The sequence below is a fragment of the Amblyomma mixtum genome, chromosome 1, assembly GCF_055824585.1.
Source record: "Amblyomma mixtum isolate Tamu chromosome 1, ASM5582458v1, whole genome shotgun sequence".
Taxonomy (NCBI): domain Eukaryota; kingdom Metazoa; phylum Arthropoda; class Arachnida; order Ixodida; family Ixodidae; genus Amblyomma; species Amblyomma mixtum.
Window position 1 is genome coordinate 305,091,443 of NC_143012.1, and position 16,402 is coordinate 305,107,844.

Genomic DNA, 16,402 nt, shown 5'->3' on the forward strand with positions numbered 1-16,402 from the left:
CGCGTCCGCCTGTTGTATTTCACTTTTGATATGATTGTAGTACGGGAGACTGTATGTCGCCCGGCTGACCACTAGGCTCGTGACCAGCTTGAGTGTCTTCTTCTCGCATGCCATGACATCTGTGTGAGATGCGCGTAATCATGCGGGCCGCTTGGAGTGTAGATGCCTTTAATAGCGCAAGGGTGTGAGTACAGCGTTGAGTTGACTGTATCCACATCCCTAGTACCCGTATGAGTGTCTTCTCTGGTATTGGTTCTCCTTCGAGGTAAACTTGTAGTCAGTCGAAGTTCTTTACTCGTAGGGACTGTTCGGCACTGTTTTCCTCTCCAAACCCGTAAGAGCTCAGATTTTTCGGTCGAGCATGCTAGCCCTCTTGCTTTGACGTAGTTTTCAACGCAGGTGGCCGCTTCTTGTAGCCTATCCTCTTTCTCGCCGAGTGAGCCAGTGTTAGTCCATATTGTGATGTCGTCGGCATAAATGGCATGGTGGATGTCGTCGATTTCTTTTAGTTGCTTCGCCAGTCCGATCATGGCCACGTTGAATAGCGTGGGTGAAATGACCGACCCTTGAGGTGTTCCCTTATTAGGCGTTCGAATCTTCTCGAACCGAAGTTCTCCTATACCGATGGCTGCAGTTCTGTTTGATAGAAATTCTTTGACGAAGCTGTGAATCCTGCGCCCGCAGTTCAGGTTGTCCAGGCCCGTAAGGATTGATTCGTGGCTCACATTGTCAAAAGCCCCTTTGATGTCTAGGGCCATTATCACGTTTTCTCCGTCCCTAGGAACGTTCCAAGTACACCTTCATATAATTGGAGGAGTACATCTTGAGCTGATAATTTTGCTCTAAAGCCGAACATGCTGTGAGGGATCAGTTCGTTGTCTTCCATGTAGTTTTGAAGTCTCTGCGTTACCACTCGCTCGTATAGTTTTCGCAGGCATGACGTAAGCGAGATCGGCCTGAGGTTTTCTATCTGCAGTTTCTTGCCTGGCTTGGGTATCATCACCAGTTCGGCATGTTTCCACTCCTCGGGGACAGTTTCAGCTTCCAAATGTTTGTAGAGGAAGTCTGTCAGTTCAGCGACCAGCGCATCGCTGAGGTTGCGGATGAGTGCGTTTTTTATTTTATCCGCTCCAGCGGCCGTATTTCTGGTGGTGTTTCGCATGGCCGCGTAGACCTCTTCTCGTGTGATGCGTTTGTCCAGATTAGCGTTATCGTCTCCCCGGTACTCCCCTGTATAGGTCGGCGGGTTCGTGCTGCCAAAGCATTTGGCGCGCAATCTGTCGAGGAGTTCCGAGTCAGTGCCCTCGAACTGGTGAATGAACCCGTATATGGATTTATTGTTTTCAGCCTTTGTCTTAGTCGGATCGAGGAGCTCTCTAAGGATACGTCAAGTCCGTGTCGTGCTTAGCGTCCCACTAAGAGAATCGCTGAATTGTTGCCAATTTTGTTTTGCCAGCTGTGTGGCGTATTCCTCTGCTTACGCTGTAATTTCGGCGATTTTAAGCTTGAGTTTCCTGTTATGTTTTTGTTTTTTCCATCTCCTGGTGAGACTGCGCCTAGCATCCCAAAGCTTGAGCAGCCGACCGTCCACCTCAGGTGTTTCCGCTGTTCGGTTTATGGTTTTTGTGTACTTGTCTTGCGTATCCCTTAGCATGCTTCCCCATTCCTCTAACGACTGTATGCCGTTCTCGGTAAGGTTGCTGTCGCATGCTTCGCGGAACGCATTCCAGTCCGTTATTTTTGCCGCGCCCAACTGGCGTCACAGCCTGTCTGAGGTTACTTGCGTCTTGAGTATGTAGTGGTCGCTGCCTAAATTTTCCAATAGGTTCTCCCATTGTGTTTGTCCGAGTCCTCTTACGAATGTGAGTCGGGGCAGGCGTCGATGCTGACGCTATTTCCAACCCTGGTAGGGGTTGCTGGGTCCGTGAGTAGGTTGCAGTTGAAGTTATCTGCAACCTCGGCTAGCGTTTTGCCTTTAATGGTGGCCTTTTGTACCCCCAGCTCTTGTTCATGGCGTTGAAATCCCCCAAGATGATTAGCGCATTGTTTTTCGCTAGTCTGTGGACACCATGAAAAAGTTCAAAAAATTTTGCTTTTCTTTGCTTCGGGGGCTGTACACGTTGACGATGAATACACTTCCCCCTTTCCTTTTCTTTTTCGGTACGATCTCTACAATCACATGCTCAATGTCAGTGTCGGGTATGCTGTCGTGATTGATGGCTATGACTGCCTTGCTCACTAAGATGGCTGCCTTTCCCGTCATGTGGCTGTCGTAGCATGTGTATCCCGTGAGAGTGGGTGTCGCGCCCGTTTCTTGAAGTGCGTAACGTCAGGTGGTGTTAACTGCGTCTGAATGAATTGTTTGATGAGGCCTTGTTTCTTGCGATAGCCTCTGCAGTTCCATTGCCATATGCCTAAGATGTCTTGTTTGCTGTAGTTCGTGTTAGCCATGATTTAGGTTCTTGAGCTTGTGCAATTGCCCGTTCCCTGGGATGTAGGTGGATTGGCGAGTGCTGCTAACGCAGGGCGGTTGTAGGCCTTTTCCTTAATGTTCTCTGTGTGTTTTTGTTCGCGGAAGGCACTCCGTAGCTCTGCTAGTTGTCCTTGTACCTGATGCATCGTCTGTTGCATCATTTGTTGCGTCATTTGTTGCATCATCTGTTGTATTTCCGCTTTGAAGTTTGAGCGTTCCTCATCGCTCATCTGCAGCGAGGAGTTCGTTTGTGTAGCGTTCGACAGCGGGTGGCAGTTGGATTTTAGGTCTTGAACTATCTTTGTGAGTTCCGCAATTTGGCGTTCCAACTCATTCTGTTTAACGCGAGAAAGTTCTAGTTCGCGCTTAAGTGCTGCTTTCTCTGCGTCTCCATGTTCAAGGTCACGGTTGCACGCGTTGTTTGTATTGGTGTTGAGTTTGTTACCAGTCCCACCCGAGTGTGGAGCAAACCCGGGAGCATCGGCTCTCCAGCTCACCTTGTTGCTGCTTTTCTGGGCGGACCCGGTGTCTTCGTTCTTCCGGTGCTGGTTCCCGGCATTCGTCCCCACAGGGGGGGGGGGGGGGGGAACAAATGGGACCGCGAGCGATGCCGTGATGAGCGGGATCCCGAGCGGCTCCGTGATGTCTCTCCTTCCGAGCTGAACCACCGCGGCCGTCTGCTGTCGCGTCCGCCGCTGTTGTTGGCGTTTCCACCTGTAGCGTTGCTGAGGGCGGTCTTGGTTTGCTGCCTTCTTTCTTGAGTCGTTCGCGGCAGTCCTTCGACCCGGTAGGGTGGGCCTCACCACAAATCACGCACTTTGGAGTGCAGGAATGTCCAGTCGGCGGGTTTTGCGTTCCGCACTGGCTACACGCGCGCACCTTAGGTGTGGGGCACACGTCGGAGCGGTGGCCTTGCTGGAAACACACATAACACACTTGTCTCGTGGGGCGGTACGGGTAGCATGCCGTCTCGCCCCCGTAGTAGATAACATATTTTGGGACAATGGGACCGTCAAAGGTGATGACGGCCGTCTTGGTTTTTCCTAACATCCGGACGCTGAGTATGGTGACTCCTTGGGTGCGCACTCGTAAATGGGCCTTGAGTTCTTCCGGTGTCGTCCCGGGATCAATTCCATGTATCACGCCACGTTGGACATCGTCCGGCGCGGCCACGTAGGTGTTCATCTCAAATGCGCGTCCCGCAAAGGTGAGGCTGGTAATGCGTCTCACGAGTTGGGCAGCTGATTCATGTGGGGTGCTTACGATTATGATGTTAGATCCTGGCCGGAGCCGTATGATGAAACCTTCGTCTTTGCATTGGTAGTTGCACGCTGCGACTACAGCGCGGGCTACCTGGTGGGTGTGAAGCTGTCTGACAGCAAGTCCTTTCTTCGGTAGTATGATAATTTTGAAATCGTTCTTAGGGAGCGGAGGCAGCCTGCGCCCAGGCTGGTGTCCGGTTCCTTGTCCGTTGGCGTTTCTGCCGGCGGCGGCTGGCCCTCCGTCCGTCGGGGTCAGTTGAGTTGAGTTGAGTTGTCTTCGCCGGGGTTGTTTTGGGTGGTCGAATTGTTCCCCGCAGCGATCCGTCTGCTTTTCCTCTGGAGTTTCTTCTGGTGTTTGGACAATGCCAATTCCCAGCTGGCGTCGTTGTTGTAAGGGTTGGTCGGCTCCTGCGTGGCGGACGCCGCGTCAGCGTTGCTCCGGGCTCTCGGAGTCAGTGGTGTTGAGGTCGTCCTCATCCATCTCCTGGGCGTCTGGCAAGTTTTGGGGCAATCCTTCCATGGTCTGATCGAATGTGTAGTTCGCAGAGCGGGGTCGATTTCAGGCCGCACCACCGCTGCCTTGTCAGGCCTAGTGCGGCCCATGTATTCCCGTAGTCGAAGATGTCCTGCCGGTAGGCTCGGCGAGACGCCGTCCGAATCGCAGCGTCCAAGTCCGATGAGGAGCCAAAATTTGGTCCTACCGTTCGGAACCTATCGGACTGGTTTCCTCTCCTGATGCGCTGTATAACATTACCAATATGTTACTATCATGTTTCTGCCACGTAGCGCCTACCTAGGTTCTATGTAAGTAGTTTTTTTTTTTTTGTGTGTGTGTGTGTGTGTGCATACACACATGCATATATATATATATATATATATATATATATATATATATATATATATATATATATATATATATATATATATATATATATATATATATATATATTTTTTTTTTTTTCTGTACAAAACCATGTAAATAAATACCATGAAAGGAAAAAAAACAGCTGGCATGGCGGAGTGGTTACCGTGCTCGTCTCGCACTCTGGTTCGACCCTGGTTCGATTCCCGAACGCGACCAATTTGCTACTCGGTTTTATTTATTGGGTATTTTATTTTATTTCTTGCCCACCTCACCACGCCACCACACACGTGCTGCGGCCACCTGCGCCGCGTGTGACGTCACTCGGTTTCGCGCTTGCGCATAACTTGCAAATCTGTGCACCGGCTCACGCGAAGCTCGGCTGCGACCCTCGTAGTGAAGCTTTTCGCTTCAAAATGCAATTATTTAGCGGATGCAAAAGACATAGTCTGCCTCGGAGGAAAAAAGTTAATTGGAGTAAGCTGCACCGTTGCACGTCCTGTACTTGGCATATACAGCAGGGAAGTGAAGCTGAGACCAATCGAAAGACTTGCTGATAAAAAGACTTGGCGAAAGCTGCTTGTGGAGGTGTTTCAGACGTTGGAAATGCATCCTAGGGCGCTTTAAATGGCAGTTTCTCCATGAAATAGCGTGCCGTTTGAGCAAAAAAAAAAATGACAGCGTTTTACCGTAGCTAAACCGAGTAGATGTGCGAAAGCACGTGTTCATTCTTCGCCTATTTCTGGCACCTGCATATGCACGCAACCGCGTTTCTCGCTCTTCATCTTCACACCCTCTCTTCATTCGGCGGTAGCGGCGCGACGCCCTCGTCTCATTGGCTACAGCTGGCCCGACGCTCCTCCGAACTAACCCGAGCTTTTCCGAGTTTCTCCGAAGCTTCACAAAATATTCTTGGTTGGGTTTGACACCTCTGAGTAGTGCTTCAAGACAAGTATCGCGAAACTATCACAGCGCCGTGCCTCAGCGGGGGAGAGATACTCTCTCCTTTTTGATAAGAGCTTTGGAGCAGTCGCGTCGCCTCAGATGACTCTGGCACGACCTCAGTTACGTGCACACTGGCAAGCAGCCCACACGATTACGAGAGCACAGCTTATGTTTGAAGGAACGGCTTAAGTTACCGCATGTCCGTCGTCGAGCAAACACAGGTGGTATGCTAACTGGCAGCAAAGGTCTTTACAGATCACGTTATTCTAACCGGCGCCATGATGGCCCCTTCAGACAGCATTTGGACAACTTTTACGCGATAGCGTACACACAGATCGTTTGGTCGAGAAGCCGTCGGCGTAGTAGTAGTCGGCACCGCGTGTCGGAAGTAATCGGGGGCAGCATAAAAAAAAATAGTATAATGGTAATTTGTGCTTCTAGTGATTTATGGCTGATTGGTGTGTGATAAGCGATGATGTGTTAATGAAATAATTGCAAATAATTCATTAAGAAATGAAAATGGAAAATTGGAAAAGGGGGGTGCAAAGATGTTAAATGCTCAGAAAAAAAAAGAAAATGTAGGAAATTTACAGCGCGTAATTGATCAGTTTGTCAATAGAAACAATTTTAAAAATGAAAACCGCGTTAATTTACACCACCACCACCTGCAACACGGTATCGCATTCCACTCTTAAAGGCGAAGCTTAAGCGTCCTCCAATTTTTTCCAGATGACGTTGCTCAGAAGCACGAACATGTTTCTTTGAACAGACGTCAACCAATAAATTCATGCATGCCCACGCTCTTTAAAGCATCAATTATTGATGTTATGCCTCTCTCCTGCAAGCATCCTCGGCAGTGCCGCAATGGCTCCGCAGATGTTTTCTCCTTCGCGGTTCACCGCCATGGCCCACAGCTTCGGGCTAGACAGCCGTGTAGAGGGCCTGCATAGGTTGTGGGAAGGGAAAGATGGCTGCCTCCATGGCCGCGCTTCTTAAACGGCCGGCAGGCAAAACAACCCTTGTGCCTCTATCAGTCAAGCCACGCCGCACTCCAGCAGAGTCGCCGGCGAGAGCAGCCCGCCGGCCACGCACGCCGGCGGAAGTTTGTCGAGCGTGGGGGGGGGAGCGAGAGAGGGGCGTATGCCGAGGACGGCGGGGGAGGAGAACCGCGGGAGAAGGGAGAGTCTAAACAGGTGTTGGGTTCCCGCGTGTAGCGGTTGCAGCGGCCGGTCAGCAACAGGCTCCTGCTACACATTCGCCGCGAACGTTGACTGTGGACCCCTTGTCGATTCCTTTTGGTGTTCTAGAGCCGACATTCGAAGACACCCGCTGCCTTCTTCCGTAGACAGCGCGAAGCACCGCGTCGCCTTCTCGCAGCGCAAGCAGGTCCTCGCCGCCGAGTCGTCGGATCGCTCGTCGCTCCGGCCCTCGCAACCGCCTGGGCGGCGGCGCATGGCAGGCGTGCGGCTTGCTACGCTCGTCGCGGCGCAGGCGCGCAACAGCCAACGCAGCTGTGTGGGAATGCTCTGCCGCCGGCGTTGTGGCAGCCGGCATGGCGTGAAACGGTGAAACCAAAGTCCGGTGAGTGTGCTCGGACTCTGCTAGAACTCTTCCTATATTCCAACTTCAATACGCCGCGAGCCAGGCCAAACGAAGGCGACCTCTATACAGCCTGCTCGAGGTCGGCGGGGAGCAGCAACGTGGGTTTGCAGCTGCGTCTGTACGCGTTTAAAGCGTTGCAGCAGCTCGTGTTCTCATTCGGGCGAAATGACTGACTCGGCCAACATAATATAAAAGTCAGGTTTCTGTGTGGTTATGTACTGTTTTTAACTTTTACTTTTTCACTTTCTTGATTTAACTATCATTTTTGAACCTGTCTGTGTCGCTGCGCGATGCCCCAGTGCGCGCGCGACGCATGGGCGACGGCGGAGGCTCGCGGTCGCACCTGCCGACTGCCTGCCGCCATCTCGTTGAAGCGGCTTTTGAGCTCGAGGTGCGTTGGGAACAGCAAGAGTACCTGGCGCGGAGCGCGCGTGAGAGAGCCCGCAAGACTGCTGCGATTCAGTTTTGTTCGTTTGAGGCCTGCGAAATTGTTGGTCCTTGATTATCACGTCGATCATCAGGCGCCCTCTATACAGCTGCATTGACGCTGCGTTTCCTGAAGTACCTCTCAAGCTAGCGTGAGAGAGTAAGAGAGAGAATATGCAGCCTGTGCTGAAAAACCAAACGTAATGATTATCCCCTGACGAAAAGTTTTGCGAAATTCAATGGGGGGTTAGTATTTCCCAGTTCACACTGCGAGCTGTGCTGTTGAGAGGAGCCTTTAGCTTGACGTCACCGCTATATATTAAAGCGGTTACCCACGGTTTCCGCCCTTTCCTGCGACCGCGTGCGAAGAGGCGGGAGAGAGGATAAGAAACCGCGCTGACCGCACATTAGCATGCAGAGCGGATACCCGAACTCGGCAACCTTGCGCAACAGTAAATATAAATCAGCGAGAACCGGCAGAGCGCGTGTGATCGTGCGTGAAGCGAGAGGAAGCCGTGTGGAGCGAAAAAGGGGTTGCGGAGGCCGCCAGGCGGCGAATGCCCGCTCCGTGCACGGTGCCTAGCAGAGAAGACGACGGACGCGGCAGATCACTTCTCTTTTTATCCCGTACACGCCGAAGTGGGACGCCCGCTGCACGCGGCGTTTGGAAGCGGCAGCTGCTACTTCCTGGTACACAAGCGCGTGCGCGAAAGACGCAGAAGAGGAGGAGGAGGAAAGACAGAGAGGGGAAGGAAGAACCTGACTTGCCTACGACCGTGACCGGACGAGGCCGGTGGCCGGTCCGGCGACCATTGTCTGAGCGGGCTGCTGCTACTGCTGGTGTTCCGTGTTTGGGACATCCATGGACGGGACAGGGCCCGCGGGCTGGCCAGCAGCACTTCTTCCTCTCTCTCTTTCTCTCTTTCAGTACACTTCACCCCTTCTCTCACGGGGTGGGTCAGGTGTCCACACAGACCGAGGCACTCGTCGCTCCTCTCCTTTCTTCCTCCTGTCCTGCCGTCCAGTAGTAATATGGCATTAGCCTGTCCCGGCACGCGTAATCAAAAGCAACGGCATGAGCTAAAATGGACTGCGCGGTGCTCTCCTGTCTACATCAACTGGGATCAGAACGAGTCGAAATGAACGAAGGCACTACGCGGTCACTCCAGTCCCTGATGTGGCTGATTTCAGTGGACAGTTATAGCTGTTCAATGAGTCTTGGAGCGTGGTTCCTTACGGTAAAGCACGAACCAAGTCAGTTAGCCTCATCGTTGAACGCACAAAATTGAAATGTTTGCTCTGCTGTGCGCATGAATCGTTCCCGCTTCAGTCTGTCTCAGGGTGCGTTGACTGACAGCAACTCCGCGAGACCAACGGGCCGTGGTATCGCTTGCCCATTGTCTACCTGCCAAGGCGCCGATACGAACTCCTCACTGGCTGAGCTTCATCATCTTTGCACTAGAGTTAGTTCAAGAACTCTTGCTCAGTACAGTTGCACGCACGCAGTAAGAGCCCTCTCCTTTGTTCATTGTCCGCTCTTTGTCGACTATTATGGTGTCAGCTTCAAGTGTGCTGTCAGATGAGCTCAAACCGGCACAAATCCTGGGTTGAACACAATGGGACGTTACCTGTATACTTTAATGATGGCGAGAGCTTGGCATAAAATGTTTTGTTCGGACAAATACAGGAAATAAAAATAACTTGCGTGGAGAGTACGAGATAGCAGCTGTAGCTTCTAGAGGTAATAAGCAAACAAAAATGCCTTAGACTGGACCAGCACCATCGCCTGGACGTCTGTGCCGTGTTCTTCCCAGAATCTCTATAACAATCACGAACCATCGCTTCCGCCCTTTATAGCCATTTTTCCTTCTAATATTTCACTGCAATTATCCTGTATGCTGCGATATGCTTCAAGTGTCCACCGTCATGCCAAGTATAGTCATGGCATCATTCCTTCTTTTTTACTTTCTTTTTCCATTATAGCTACATCTTGCCCTTCATCATAGGATAAAGTTACCACCTCGTTTACCACACGCCTGCGGCAACACAACCATGCACTTGTAGCTTGTTAGTTACACCCAACAGAAACTTTTCAATGGCTTTACAATATCGCATTATTTATCGCGTGCACTTCGTACCTCCAGCAATTCGAACCCCAAGTTTCGCTCTCTGCAAGATAGCTTGTTTATAATTCTCTCTCTCTCTCTCTCTCTCTCGCCTCAGTGACAGATGGCACACGTCTTTTCAGCACTCTTCTGTGCATGTAAGCTTTGCAGTTTGTTTTCAGTGGGCACCATCATCTCATGAGCTTCCTCGGGAGCATCTTCGGAGGGTAATACACTCGCAACCTGTAGCTAAAATTGGTGCGTAACTAACTATACCCTTCTTACTGCGAATTCAGCTCTCAAAGGTGATACCAGGAGACTTGAGTAAGCTGTCGCATTATAACCCTCAAGGGCAGCTTCAAGTTTCATTCCTTCATGTTGCTAACACTCGTAAGATTTTGTTTTCGTTTCTGCTAGCTTCACCACCGTCGCTCGCCAGTGCTGTGCAGCGACTTTCCTCTCACAGGATTTGTGAACCATCACTGTCTGCCCCCGCCTGCGTTTCCTCGTGCACTGGCCATCCAGCACATCATTACCGCGTTGGTCGTCCGCGTACCAAAAGTAAAAGCCACCTCTGGCCAGCTTCCTTTGTCAAGAGAAAGGAGTGGGTCCCCATTAAAAGGCCACGCTGCGCCGCGCGCGCGCCTTTTCCCACTGGCAAAATGCAAATGCTAGTTTATTATCAAAAAAGGAAGGGTGCCTTAAATGTCGGCATCTCGGTGAACACCATAAACACGCAGTGAGGGGAAGGAAGAAGGAGCGAACGGGTGCCAAAAGAAAATAAAGTGATAAGTTTCGGATTAATTTTTCGACCACCTAGGGTCCTTCAACGTTCCACTGACATCGCACAGCGCACGAGCATTTCGACTCCATCGAAATGCTGCCTCCATCGAAATTCTGCCAGTGTGGCCGGGATTCGAACCCGTGACCTCATGTTCAGTAGCCGGGCTCCATTGCCACTAAGCCAACGCAGCCTGTGTAACCGATAATGGTAGAGAGATATGAACCGTGCGTAGGTGCAAGCTGTTGGTAGATTGTACACATTTGTCATCACAACAGGACACCGTCTGAAGATCGCTCGCGACATTACCTTTCAGGCACAAGCTGAAAAATACGAGTTAAAGAGAGGTTCATACCCGCTATACCCGGCGCTGTGGCTTCGTGGCTGTGGCATTCAGCTGCCGAGCTCAATGTTGCAGGATCAAATTCCAGCCCCGCTGGCTGCATTTCGTTAGAGGCGAAATGAAAATCACCCGTACCTTAATCCAGAGTCCACCAATACGGCGTCGCTCATAATCCATGTGCAACTTTGGTACGTTAAACTCCACATGACATCTTTGAGGGTATGTGCATGAAAAACAACCTCGATAATGTAATGTGAATGTGACATACGCACCAAGTGATACTTCAGTCTTGCTTTGACCTCTCTTTACTCTGCGTTAATATCGGCCATCTGCCACCGCTTTCCCCAAAACCTGCTATCTATACCTTTAGAGAGCTGCCTGTCATCATCACAGATCCTGCAGCGCTTCTCACTACTACTAATCCAGCGCGTTCGTGACGTGCTGGCAGAGTAGCGTTAAATAGGTTTTGGTACAGTACAGAGAGGTATGTGGTTTAAATAGATAGTTCCCTCTGTGTCCAGTTTTTTTCAATGGCGATGATACCGGAGTCTGAGGGCCCCTCTTCACGCAGGGGAACTCCATCGGAGCCAATAAATGTTTTTCGCCACCACCACCTCTGTATCCAGTGCGCTGTCGCCCCGAATTCGCCTCGTATGGGGGCTGGGCCTTTTAAAAAATGATAACGACATCGTGGAACTCTTGTTCACCATATAAGGTGCACCGGTGGCCGAGATGAGGGTGGGGGAGGTTGTAGGAGGTGGTACCGGTGTTAACGAGTTTTCTTCCTGCGTCAGCCGCTCACCCGAAAGAGGCGGGTTCGATCTCGGCCGCGGTCGTCGAATTTCGATGGAGGCGAAATTCTAGAGGCCTGTGTTCTGTGCGATGTCACTGCACATTAAAGAACCCCAGGTGCTCCAAATTTCCGGGGCCCTTCACTACGGCGTCTCTCATAGCTTGAGTTGCTTTGGGACGTTAAACCCCATGAACACAACCAAACCAGTCTGTTCTCAGTTTGCATCAACTGCGCGTACTTTCTCCCCAAAACCATCTAGAGGCCTGTGTTCTGTGCGATGTCACTGCACATTAAAGAACCCCAGGTGCTCCAAATTTCCGGGGCCCTTCACTACGGCGTCTCTCATAGCTTGAGTCGCTCTGGGACGTTAAACCCCATGAACACAACCAAACCAGTCTGTTCTCAGTTTGCATCAACTGCGCGTACTTTCTCCCCAAAACCATCGTTGCCTGCCTGCTACTACGCCCCCCCCCCCCCCCCCCCCCCCCAGCGTCCGTAGTGTTCATGGTGCTTCCGGAACAGTACCGTGAGCGTAGGGAGTAAGCTTGCTGTAAATGCACACACAGCCTCAGGCCGTGCGCTGGGGCTTCTGTGTGTGCAAAAAGGACTGGAGTCTTGGCGATAACAGCCCTACTCACTCTACAGCCATTCGGAGCTCCGCAGACCAAATCAGAGCCACACAACACGGCCTGAAATCAACTCCTGTCACGCATTTTACTGGTCCGCACACATTTGTGGTACAGTGCACCTTTTCCGCTTGTACGGTGAACGAGGCAGCTGACAACAACATTCCGCACTGTCTCGTCTTGCAGGAGAAGCAGCGTTGGCGGTGCGGCCGAGCCATGGTGCCGTACACGCGCGCCGCGGACGACGCGGCGTCCTCCACGAGTTGGCCCACGGTGCTGGCCAGCGGCTGGCTCTTCTTCTTCGCCTCGGCGCTGTTTCGGTCCTACGGCCTCCTGTACCTGCACCTGGTGCGAACCGTCCAGCTGAACCGGGCGGCGGCCTCGCTGCCCATCGCCCTGATCGCCGCCGCCGCGGGAGTCTCCAGTGAGTATATGGGACGCCCGCCAGCTCTGTGCAGAAGCTTTCCGCACCAACACCAGCGCCACAGCACAGCATAGGGAAGGAAGCAAGTTTGAGGAGAACGCCCAGAAAATTGGTTTTAAGGCGAGAGCCTTTAATGGCTCATGCTCGCGGTGTCCGTCCGCCCGTGCGCTCGAATCGTGCCAACTGTGTCCTCTCCTCCTCAGCAGCTGAGCGCCATAACCACTGAGCCACCGCGGCGGCTCATGTCAAAAGAGCTCAAGGGTGTTTGACCTGATCATGTACAAACGTAAAAAGATAATCCTTGTGTCATTGTTTGGCTACGGCCGAGCTGCTATGCACCATTCAATTTAACAATAAGTATCGCAATCATCATAAAATTTCTCAGCCGGAGGATAAAACGTGGCCTCTCTTCGCGTAATATTTGTAACAATAGATTTCGTCCGAATAAACGATCCGACAGAAGCGAACATTTAGGAGTCGACCTACAAAATGTATTTAATTGTTACACGACTTCTTTTTCTTACGTACTTTGCTATAGCGAATATATATTGCCACCTAGTATTGCCAGATGGCGCATAGCTGAGGACGACGAACGTAGATCCGTGAATCTGAACGCGGGCCGTGCTAATACCCTTTGGGGTAACGATGGCAGGCGGCCGCTGGCCATACCGGGGTCTGGGCGAATCGGCTCGAAAGCCCTGCAGACCGAGACGTCGATAAGAACAATGGCGGTAGAGATGACCAGGTTCTCCGCAGTGAAAGCAGAGTGGCCGGCTGTCAGGTGCCCGCCAGGCATTGGCCTTCCGCATGGGCGCTCGGCGATCGTCAAAATACTGCACTGGTGGCACTGAGGACAGCGGCACAGGAGGCGTTACTGGAGACGGTGGTGGCGAAACGGTAGCCGGGCGCCTCGCAATTTCAGCATAGGTTGGGCGGTGGTAGTCTCCCGGTAGAATATACAAAAAGGGTATCTGCTGGTATAGAAAAAATGAAAATAAAGGCAAAATTACATGACTTTTGTTGCGGCCAGAATTATTCCCCAGTCATATTATTGTCTACTGCATGAGGCGCGCCGAGTGCTTTCGCGATCTTTTTTTAAGGCGAAAGCCTTTAATGGTCATGCTCGCGGTGTCCGTCCATACTCGCGGTGTCCGTAGTGCGCTGGAATCGTGCCAACTGTGGCCTCCTCCGCGCAGCGGCGCAACACCCTCTCCATCGAAACGCGGTATTCACTGAGGCCGCACTACCAGACGGCGCGAGCATCGTCGCGGCAAACGCGCCATGTTTGCGGTCGTTTCACGCCGGCTCGCGCAGTGTCACGGTACGCCTTGAGGTACCCGGCCTGAACTGTTATTGATCCGTAACATAATTGCACGTTGTTAAATGCGTCATAGCAACCACTTATATTTGTGGAACGCTTATTGTGCATGAAGTTTGCAACAGGATTCTTCTGTGCCGTGATATCTCAACTCGGCAGCAAAACTGGCTGGCTGCACTGCACGCGCGCAAGAATGAACACAACTTGCAGCTTTTAATATCAGTTGATAACTGTCAGCTAGTCATGTAGGGCACATCGTGGATAAACAGCACGATTAATTGCCGAAATTCGGAAACTGGCGCCGCAGAAACTCATATTTCCAGCGGCTAGTCCGCGAACTGCTGAAGCTTCACAGGCGGTGTTTCAGCAGAAAGGCAAAGCGTCATAGCTGCCTTATTTACACGACAGAACGGTCAAACAAATACTGTCATGCGCTCGCAGCATGAACGGTAGACTTAACGAGAACGTTTTGCAGTTTTGAACGTAGCGCTGCTTCGAATGCGCAAGACGTCTAGCCCTTTCGCAGCAACGCAGTGCGCAGCCATTCCGCTAGATTCAGTAGTAACACGTCACTTTCAGCAGATAGAGGTAACAAGCTAAGCGAACAGACCCCTCGAATTACTCACCGCTCCAAAAATGACACTTCGGCCGTCGGCACCCTAAGCACGGCTCTTGGACTCACCCGCTTGTCAAGTAATTGCATCCTCTCATAGGTTTGTATGCTTTAATTCCTTGGCCTGCCAGCAAACTTAAGCCGTTCACAAGGTGGGCCTCGATACCGGTGAATTCAACGCGCGGCAGCAGTCCTGTACGTCACACACCGCGCCGGCGCCTCCACCACCTCCACTTTCCTACGGATCGGCCTTTTCACAAACTGGAACCTTTTAAGCGTGTCCGCTCTTTTCTCTTTCCCGCAGTACACGGAATATTCACTCAGTCACGCGATGTTACGGGTCGGACAGATATCTGCAGCGAGAGGCGAAATACACTCACATTTCGCACATCACCAGCCATTTAAACGCTGCGGCTGGCTGCGGCGGACGCGCGCGCGACCACCAACATGGCGAATGCCGCGCCGGCCGCTAGCGCCCCTTGCGGATGACGTCATGTGAATACCTCCTATACTCCAGCTCAGTAGCCGAGCGCTCTAACCACTCAGCCTGCGCGGCGGGTAACTGCACAAGTGCCTTGGTGTCGCAGCTCCATGGGGTGCAGGAGTGTGTAAGGGTGTACAGATGTTCTTAGACTTTTTTGAGCAATTTTAAGTTGTTCCTCAAGCTTGCATCCGATATAATTTGAGCTTTATCTAGCTTTCCGTTAAATGACAGCTGCAGGTTTGATGCGCACAGTGCGACTCGATTTGCGTCACCATAATTGATAATTAGAATTTTTATTTTAGCACAGCAGCTAAGGGTCGCTGACTCCAAATGGGTGCTCACTTAAATGGAGCGTATCAACGCGGATAAAGTATGGGCGCGCGGCCATGGTTTGCATCTGTGTGAAGTTCTGTCACCTCGATTGCGTTAATTGTAAAGACTCACTTTAATGACGCCTCAGCCTACAGGGGTTGCGTTCCTCTGGCTTATGTGGCACATGCTAGCATCGTGCTGGAGTGTGAGGTGCTTGCTGAGGGTTGGCCGTCTCGGAGGAGCTCTTTGGTTAGAGCCCACCCTGAGTCGTTGTATAACTGAAACCCGTTGCCTTGGCTTGGCGCCGATCCACCTCGGCACCAAGCCAAGGCAAGCAAAGCCAAGGGAGAGAACAATCTACTTCGGCGCCAAGCCTTGGCAAGCTTGCCGGTGTTTTTCTCACCTGAGCGCCGCCTCTTAATAAAAAGCACGCCTTTTACTAGTTGACGGCATTCAAGAGCTGTCTGGTACACCCAGAGTGCGACACCGGAACTGCATATGTGGGGAATTTCTCAACACATATGTTATGTCCGGACATAGGTGTTTCTTAGTATATGTGTATTAGTATATATGTATACCACATGAATGTTTCTTGTCATTTTTCATGAAAATTTCTCAACATATGTGTCTGCAACCTCTTCCACTGACAAAGGCAAAAAAAAAATGTCATGAAAAGGACGAAGGCGACCAGACATTTAAGCGGGGCTCTGGAAACGGTGTAGTTAAGGGCACTGCAGTCGCCTCAAGTGGCTCACCATACTGGTAAAGAAAGCGTCACGTGGCCGCAGCTAAGCGGTTGCGGATACAATATTTCTGCGCATAGGATCTGGCACGGACGTGAAAACCATGCAGCTGCTGCCAGATTTTGCAATCCTTGCTCGGCGGGGCGCCCATAGAGTAATATAGAAGTAAAGAGCGGACACTCCCGTAGGCCCCAGCGGCCGACTTTTGTGCACAGCGCACCTAGCGGACCCGGGGAAACGCACTGGCCTCAGAGATGATAGGCGCCAACAGGAATCTTGGAGGCTCAACT

The 16,402-nt window shown here is 51.7% G+C and overlaps 1 protein-coding gene across 8 annotated transcripts in view; it reads left to right on the forward strand.

The window, feature by feature from the left end:
• Nucleotides 1-16,402, forward strand: part of LOC149372281 (uncharacterized) — a 131,883-nt gene that overhangs the window by 90,063 nt on the left and 25,418 nt on the right. For 5 of the 8 annotated variants that reach the window (XM_089566714.1, XM_089566713.1, XM_089566711.1 and 2 more), the window contains one exon: nucleotides 12,405-12,642. In XM_089566714.1, coding sequence (XP_089422840.1) covers nucleotides 12,405-12,642 — 238 coding nt within the window. Of the gene's footprint in view, nucleotides 1-3,545; nucleotides 3,681-6,849; nucleotides 7,124-12,404; nucleotides 12,643-16,402 lie in introns of those variants that run through there. The other 3 variants (XM_089566716.1, XM_089566718.1, XM_089566717.1) reach the window with 3 other exon arrangements.